The sequence below is a fragment of the Merops nubicus genome, unplaced genomic scaffold, assembly GCF_000691845.1.
Source record: "Merops nubicus isolate BGI_N331 unplaced genomic scaffold, ASM69184v1 scaffold11223, whole genome shotgun sequence".
NCBI classification, from domain to species: domain Eukaryota; kingdom Metazoa; phylum Chordata; class Aves; order Coraciiformes; family Meropidae; genus Merops; species Merops nubicus.
Window position 1 is genome coordinate 50964 of NW_008598372.1, and position 8435 is coordinate 59398.

At 50.6% G+C, this 8435-nt stretch overlaps 1 protein-coding gene across 1 annotated transcript in view; it reads left to right on the top strand.

Moving 5' to 3' along the window:
- ADCK1 (aarF domain containing kinase 1) overlaps positions 1-6081 on the top strand; it is a gene marked incomplete at its 5' end in the record, with an annotated part of 51368 nt that extends 45287 nt beyond the window's left edge. Inside the window, 4 exons of the mRNA XM_008937030.1 lie at positions 187-336; positions 586-783; positions 4154-4347; positions 5818-6081. Of these exons, the coding sequence (XP_008935278.1) occupies positions 187-336; positions 586-783; positions 4154-4347; positions 5818-5989 (714 nt within the window). The remainder of the gene's footprint in view (positions 1-186; positions 337-585; positions 784-4153; positions 4348-5817) is intronic.
- Positions 6082-8435: the final 2354 nt, after the last annotated feature.

The window sequence follows — 8435 nt, forward strand, 5'->3', positions numbered from 1 at the left end:
GTAGATGCCAGCAGCCACTCTGTGCCTTTGTCAGCGTGAGGAGCTTCAAGAGCTCTGCATGAGGACATCGGGACATACTAGACCATCAGTCCCTGCAGTGTTGGCACGTGGAGGGCTGCTCCCCTCCCTGAAGGCACCCGTGATGCTGTGGGTAGCACTGTGAAACCGTCTCCTGTTTCCTCACAGATCTCTCGCAACCTGGGGAAGCTCTACAGTGAAATGATCTTTGTGAATGGTTTTGTGCACTGTGACCCACACCCAGGCAACGTCCTAGTGAAGAAATGTCCAGTCTCTGGCAAGGCCCACATCATCCTCCTGGACCATGGGCTTTACCAGGTACGTAGCTATGGGGGGCTTCCAGGGCCTTAGCAAGGCTGCCTGTGTGCCTCAGGCTGAAAGAGAAGACCCAGCTGCAGCCTTTCCCCCTAAGCCCCTATGAATACATATTTCCTGGTACTCCCATACCCTCCAAGGATATTTCCTGGCTCTGAAATGGGGGATAGGGCACAGCTAAGGGGCACAAGGCTTTCTCTCCCCAATTTCCTGTTCTCCCTGGACTTCTGGGGGCCATGTCTCCCTCCTCAGGTGCTGAGTGAGTCATTCCGCATGGACTATTGCCGCCTTTGGCAGGCCCTCATCAAGGCTGACATGAAGCGGGTGCAGAAGTACAGCCGGCGGCTCGGGGCAGGGGACCTGTACCCTCTCTTCGCCTGCATGCTGACTGCCAGGTCCTGGGAGTCTGTCAACAGGGGCATTGACCGCTCGCCAGTCACGGCCAGCGAGGTAGGTCCCCTGTCCCCTTCCTTCCCCTCCATGCCTGCCTTTGCTGTAACCACTTGTACTGCTCGTGTTGCAGCGATGCTGGGCAGCCCCTGACAGCTCTACAGCAAGTTCTGCATGGAGAGCTGTGCTGGAAAAAGCCAGGACTCCTCCTGCAGTGTGTTTTATAGGAACGGAACTTCAGTTCCCAGTTTCACTTGTCGTGGGCTGCTTAAATTTTGTATAATATTTTAATGGCTAAGTGTTCACCAGTTCTGTCAGGGGAAACACTTGTAGATCAGCCTTTTCTTAAAAAACTGTTGAATGCAGCTATGCAGGGAACCGTCAAGGAGGATAGGTTAAGGCAGAGGAGACATAAAGGTTTGGTGAGAAGACATGAGAAGGATAATGCATTATCACTATTCATGTAAATGACTATCAGCACTGATACAAACTCCTAAAAACCCTTGGAAATTACCACCCAATCAGAAACCCTATTAACTTGGAGTCAAGGTTGCTTAACTGCAGATCCTGTCAACTCAATCTAGGAAATTGCCACTTAACATTCTCCACCCTTTCCTATCCACACATACTGGGATCCTCTGTGCACTCCTGACACACTCACACTGCCTTAAGAATAGTAGCATCCACTGCCAACTGTGCTGTTTTAGGGATGATCATAGGGTGATGTGATTTCAGCCAAGGGACTAGTGTCTGTATGTGATGAAATGTTGTATCCCGTGGTTTGTTTTTATCTGTGTACATTTGTAATAGAGAGGATGAAATTAATTTAAGTAGCATTATAATATTGTCCCATGAAATTGTCTTTTGGAAATTCCTTTGGGTTGGCATTTCATTTTGATGGATGTGGCAGAATTCGTTACACTGGTTTTCCAATATCCATGGCAATGAGCTGGTCGGATACCTTGGGTAATGGACCCCCCACCCAGTAATTTGTTTGCTTCCTATGTGAGTTAATTTTCTGCATATCAGAAATAATATAGTGACTGCCTAGGAAATCTGTGCTTGATCTGGTGAGTTCTGGAGCTGGTAGCTCCAGAAAAAAATTCAGGGGCACCAAAGCGAATGGACATGGATCTGGCTGCAATACTACCAGGCCAGTGTTGAATCTGATCTAATAAGCAATGTTTATCCTGAACTGGCTTGTGAAGGTTATGCCAGAGGTGTACCTGCAGCCACGTGGCGGCTTGGGTGGGCTAATGAGTTTTGTCATTGCATTGAATTGCGTGTGTGGAGCTAGCTCTGTTGTCTTTGCCTACATGACACAATTAATGCTGAAACTGGATAATCCTGCAGCAGATAATGGGGAGATGAGCAGATTTGCTGTGGCATTAGGAAATGAGCTGCTGCTTGCCCTCAGTTTAGAGGTGAATTTGAAAGATTGTATCAGTGGCAAGAGCCAAGGGCTGTTGTAGGCAGGTACCATCAGCACAAAGCTTCAGAGAGTTTGCTTGAGGATGTGTTGATGTGGGAGTACAAAATCTGACTTGCAGTGCTGTGTCCAGTCTGGGGCACTGCATCTTGAGAAAGGTTGGATGAAAAAGGGGCAAGTCCAATAGGAAGCTACAAGGTTGAGTGGCCAAGCAAGCAGATGGAACCCATAAGGTAAGTCTCAGCAAATTAGGGCAGAAAAAGTGTAGAAAAGCATGGATCAAGAAGAGTTGTAGTGATTTTCTAATCTGTTAAAGACTGCTGCAAACAGAACAAGAAGTACTGGGTTTAAATTTGGGTAAGGAGATAGGAGTTAAACATGAGAATAGTCAGATCTAATGGCAAGGCCAATGAGATGCTGGTGCAGGTGGTCTGAGGAGGCTTTGAATCACATCACTGGAATTTTAGGAGCATGCTAGGCAAATGTGTGAGGATTGCCATAGGTGTAGTTGTTCCTGCCTTAAGCCAAGGCCTGGGTGGCTTCTAGCCTCATCTATTCTGGTTGTATGATTGTGTTTCGCTGCATCCTGCAGCAGGCTCGGCGACTGCAGCCAAGGGGCTTTTCTCAGGTCCTGTGGCATAGTTCATTTCTTCCTCTGCGCACAGGCTTCGCCCTTGACAGAAAATGACAGTTCCGATGACAGATCATGTGGTTGTTTTCTGATATGGACAAGCAGTTTGAGCTAAAAATCAAAAGAAAATAAATAGAAAAGAAAACCTATGTGTGGGAAATAAAGTAGGCTCTGCAGTGATGCTGGCTGGGATAAGGGATAAGAGATAATCAGGGAGGAATTCCTGCCAACAAATTATGGAACAAATATTTAACATTTAGGAGAGTGAAACATCTTGCTGAAGCTTTGCGTGCTTGAGAAGTGGTGGAGGCAGGAGGACACCAAAGATTTATTTGTTAACAGCAAAGCGGCTATGGTGGTGTGTTAGCTGTGTACTTCTCTGACCATCATGACCCACACACTCGATTTGTGCAGATCTGTTCCTTTGTAATAAGTCTGAAGTTCACAAAGAGTGAGAGTGAGATCCCCTATCTTGAAATATAGGCCAGCCAGCCCTCGTTTCAGAGGAGAGGTTTTAGAGCTCTCCTTTCCCTTCCCCACAAAGGAGCCTCCATCCTCTAAGAAGTTGTTTACTGCTCTTTTAATGTGTCCTGCTGTATTCAAGAGATTTCAGGTGTTCCAGGGACTTCTGTTTAAATTTGCTGATGCATGTCATGGCCTCTGTAGGAAGAGGTAGGGACATGGTGTGTGCATATGGGATCAGCTCCACACCACACCACTACATTTGCTGGAATGGTGGGGGAGCTCTCTTGACAGGTGACAGTTTTTGATCTTCTGGGTTAACGTGATGCTTAACTGCGTAGTGATTTCTCACCTCTGATGAGTTTGGTTGAGGACAGAGGACCCTTGGAAACAGCTTCATCAGTATAGCATAAAGCCATGGGTTGCATGGGACAGCAGGACAAAGAGCAGCCTGGCTGTCCTTGCAGCATGCCTCCACCTTCCTGAGCAGTCCTGTGCTACCTGCAGCTCTGCCAGCCTTGGGGCTGACGAGGTGAGACTCATAAGGCTGCAAGGGCAGTAATGAGACATGGTTGCTGTGGGCTGCCTGGGGCCAAGAACCGAGATAGCAATGAGTGCCCTGTTCTCCTGAGAGGCTGTTAATCCTGCCAGTAAAGGGACAGAGCTTTATCTCACTGAGGGGCAGGTGGCATATGGCAAGAGTGAGCTGTGGCTGTGCTGTAAGTGCTTGGGATAGCTAGGTGTCTGTGGGAAAAAAGGGAAAAGAGCTCTTTAGCTTCTGGCCTAGAGTCATGGTCTGGAAAAACACCATCTCCTCCTGCCAAATCTCATCTGCATCTGGGCTGAGGTTTCCTGTGCATTCTCAGCTTCTCTCTCCTTTCTCCCTGACACGGCCTGGCTGGCTGTAGGATGTGGAGATCCGGTCCAATGCCGCTGCTTACCTACCCCAGATCACCCAGCTCCTCAACAACGTCCCCCGGCAGATGCTGCTGCTGCTGAAGACCAATGACTTGTTGCGGGGCATTGAGTCAGCCCTGCAGACACGAGCCAGTGCCAGCTCCTTCCTCAACATGTCTCGCTGCTGCATCAGAGCCGTTTCCACGTGAGTGTCTTCTCCAGGCACCAGAGGCCAGACATGGAGCACCTGGGGCTGGCTGTCCCTGGGGGCCAAGAGCTGGGGAGGATCCCAGGGCCAGCAGACCAGCCAGGGCGCAGTCCTGCAGTAGCTTAGCAAGGCAAGCAGGACAGACCCTAAGGTGGTGATGAGGTCCAATGTAAAGCCCCTATCATCATGCAGCGTCATGGTGAGAGGGCAAGTCCAAGGTCAAACCAGGCAGTCAATCTGTAGATCAGGTCCAGTGGTTGTCGGGCAGACCCGTGGTGACAGCACAGGGCAGAGGTCAAGCCAAGAGCTCAGTATGTGAATTCAGGTCTAGGTCGAGGGGCTTCGCAGTAGGGCATGAGCTGGGGAGTGTTACTCTTCCGGGGTAGCTCAGGCAGGGACTGAAGGTGCAGGCTGAGGTTAAATGGAAGTCCTGGGCCAAAGAGCAGAGGGTTGGGGGAGGTCCCAGGCTACTCAGGGCCATTAAGGCTTGTTAAAGCCCCCCAACTCAGGGCCTTGACAAGGCCTACCTTGACCTCCTAACCTCTTACTATTAGCTGTGGACCTCTCCCCCTCATTAGCACATCTGCTTAGGTCCTAGCCCTGCTCAATTAGACATCTCAGCCTCTCTCTGTGCTGTTCTCACAGCTGTCAGCCTCACCAGAGGACAGCACTGTCACCCTTGGGCTGGGCACAGGGATGGAATTGGAGGCGTTAGGGTAAGACTTTAAGGTTTGACCCCTCCAGAGGAAGGGAAGGGTATTCCTGCCCATTACAGGCATCACCGCTGGGAAGTATTTGTGGGCAGGAAAGATCTGGAGGTTCACTGCTGTCAGTTTCTGCAGCCTGATTGAGGGTCTAGTGCTGACTGTGAAGATCAGGCTGATGTTTAAAAGCCAGGAATGGGAGTCATGCAAGTGATTTCCATCTATGACTCTTATGAGTCAATGCACTTCTGCCTCAGAGTCCTCCTTCTTGCAGAAGAAGTAACAGTTATTTCTCTGGCTGATGAGGGACCTACAAAGGCCAGTTAACCTCTGCTTCTAAAAAAAAGGTGGAGAATTACTTTTCCTGGAACCAGTGTGTCAGAATTGCTGGACTCTTACGAATGTGCTACAGGAAAGGCTGTAGGAGTGTGCACGTGTCCCTGTTAGCTGAAGTGAAGTTGGGCATGGAAGCAGAGGATGCCGTGGCCCAGGGTCACTACACACAGTGGGGAGGGAACCAGGTCCAGAAGGGAGCAGGCTGTCTCTTCTGCCAGATTCATGCTGGGAAGGCAGTTGTCAGCTCCTCAGAAACATTACTTGGAGAAAATCCCTACTCCCAGGGTTCCCTGTTGCTGGTCATTCTCCACATGTGGGACATTCCTCTCCCCTGAGGAGGGTCAGTTGTGCTGAAGTTGTAGAACAGGCCTCCTTCCCAACAGGCTGCATCCTCCAGGATCTAATGAAGCTGTTTCTCTCATTCTAGGTACCAGAGGAGCAAGAGTCACTCACTTTACAGGAGGGCCCAGATCTCACTCGCAGAAGCCCTGAGCCTGTGGCAGATCAACTTGTATGAACTCTTCCTGTGGCTGAAGGGGTCTCAGCTGGGGAAGCTGGTCATTGCTCTCCTGAGCCAGATGCACCATTCCACGTACTGACATGAACTGGTGGGAGAGGCCTGAGTGCTCCCGCCCTCCCTTCTGCTCTCCATGGCACACTGTCTTTCTGACTGTTTCTGTCTATTCCATGGGCTATTTTGGGGTCTTGTTTCATGCTACAGGTTGCACTGTCCTTGCCTGTTACAGCATTAGCTTTCTCTGTGATGCTGAGAGGTGGACTGGGTACCAGAGCTCTGCCATTTCATGGTTTAGGAAAAGGAGGTGCAGGATACTGTCTGTCAGGAAGGGCAGGGTACTTTTTTTATTCCACTCAGATTCCAGTGGGAGTACACTGGAAGCAAAAGCATCTCCTTGGCTATTTCTTAAGCAGTCTTAGAGCATTCAAAAGAATCATAGCCCTACTTAGAATGCCCCAAAACTTTCTCAGATGCTCAGAGAGAGGTGGTAAGTCCTCTTAAAATCCAGTAGGCTTTGTATTTGTTTTTGCCATCTCCTTAGTCTGATTTCTGGTCAGATATGTGGAAAGTTCTTTAGAGGAGGGAGACCTTGTGGAGAGCTGGCACTAGGGCTTCCTCTCCCAGCACCAGGGAAAGGAGACCCTAATGATGAGAATGGTGGACTTGGAGTCTGGCTTTCTGAGGTTCATCTCCAGTCCTATCAGCAAGTGCCTCTGTGGTTTTGGACTTTTCCTGTCCTGTTTCCTTGCAGGTGAAATGGGGAAGAGGACAGTGGTCCTTCCTCTATTCCAAAATTCAGGGAAGGCAGGAGGGATGACGACTCAGGGCTCTGAAACGGCTGGTAATGTGTGTGTGCTGTGCAGTACTGCCACACAGCAAAATAAATGTGTTGTATCAAAGCCCTTGCAGGAGGGATGCCTGGCTGTGCACTCAGGGCGATGTTTCGGCCTCTAACCTCAGTCCTGTTTCCATTTCTCCACCGAGTGAGTGACGCCAGGCAGCGCTATTAACTCCTTCTAAGTGAAATGAAATGGTGGCTTGGTCTTTCTCCTTCCCAAGAGGTTTATTGGTTTATTCCAAACATGGGTCCTCTGGTTCGTTGTCAGCTGTGTGTTGGGATGGGATGGGATGGGATGGGATGGAGGAGCGGGCGTTATTCCTCTGGGAGGATGCACCACTCCTTGCCCCCCAGATCTGTGCTGGGCCTGCCTCCTCCCTGCCCGTGGGAGCGTGCTGCAGCACACGGGTGGGGCGGCGGCGTCCCCATGGCAGGCGCTGAGCCCTTCACCCTGTCCCTGCCGGGGCGGCCCCTTGCTCCGCCTCGGACGAGAGCCGCTCGCACGGCAGCGCCAGCGACGGGTCTGGTGGCTCTGACTCTGCAGCTGTGGGACGGCTACCAGTACGGCTCACCCAGAGGCCTCCTTTGTGTCAGACCTACTTGGGATCCTGGGAGATGTCCCTGCGGTTTGTGAGGATTCCTTTAGCCAGGAGGGGTGGATGGAGATGACTGCTCAGATCGGGTGAAAGGGAATACAAAGGACAGGATGGGAACATCCCTCTACTGCCAGCAGGCTTGCTAAGCTGAGGATTGTTACTCAAGCACCAGGCTGTGCCTGAGAACTTGTCCCCCACCTGTGCAGTGACGGGTCAGAGATTCCCCTGACTTCTGGGATTGAGCGATGGTGTCGGGGAACAGAGTGATTACTGCAGTGACAAGACTCCTGAATCTACAGGGAGTCACAAGGGCTCTGGAATATTGATCCTCCAGCCTGTACGTGAATAATATTTGATCATGTGAGCAGTCTGGCTGAATCAGCGCCTTAGTTAGGCACTTACAATTTGTAGCCTGGCCAGTGTGGGTGGGCCTTTCTTGTTCTCCTCACAAGTAGAACTCTGCTCAGCAAATTGCCCTGCTGCACCCAGTAAAGGCCAGGAAACCCTCTAGCAATGGTCATCAACTTCACGTCTATATCTTGTAGCTGCTCCTGCAAATGCCTTTGCCTATCCCTGTCTGAATATATCAACCAGAGCACTGTCTGGGTCTCACTAACATCTGTGCGTGGAAGCTCATGCCACAGTGATAGCCTGGTGGCATCCCTCGTTTCCAGAGGATCCTGTGTTGTGTAGAGGCTACATTTGCATTGACTGCCCAGACCACTCTCAGCCACACCTGTTCTTTCACCCCTCCAAAATCCTACCACATGACTGCTGGTCCCACTGCCTGAGGAAGGTTCTGGCTCTAAAAGTGGTAGGGAGCAAGCAGCCTCTTGGACTGTTGTTCTTGGCAGCAGGCAGAGAGCAGAGTGTGTTTGAAAGAGCTTTGCCACTGTCATTAGTCTCTGCTGGGAGGCTGCGTGCTTCAGTGTTAGCAGTGGCACTCCTCTGTCAGCCCTGCTTGGGTCTCGCCCTTCCCACAGGCAATCAGTGAGGCTTTGCCTGAGGAAAAACCGGCAAACGTCCAGAGCTTGACCCTTTAACATTCCTGCCTTGTCTTTTTGCTGAAAGCTCTCAAAGGTGAATGTGTTAAA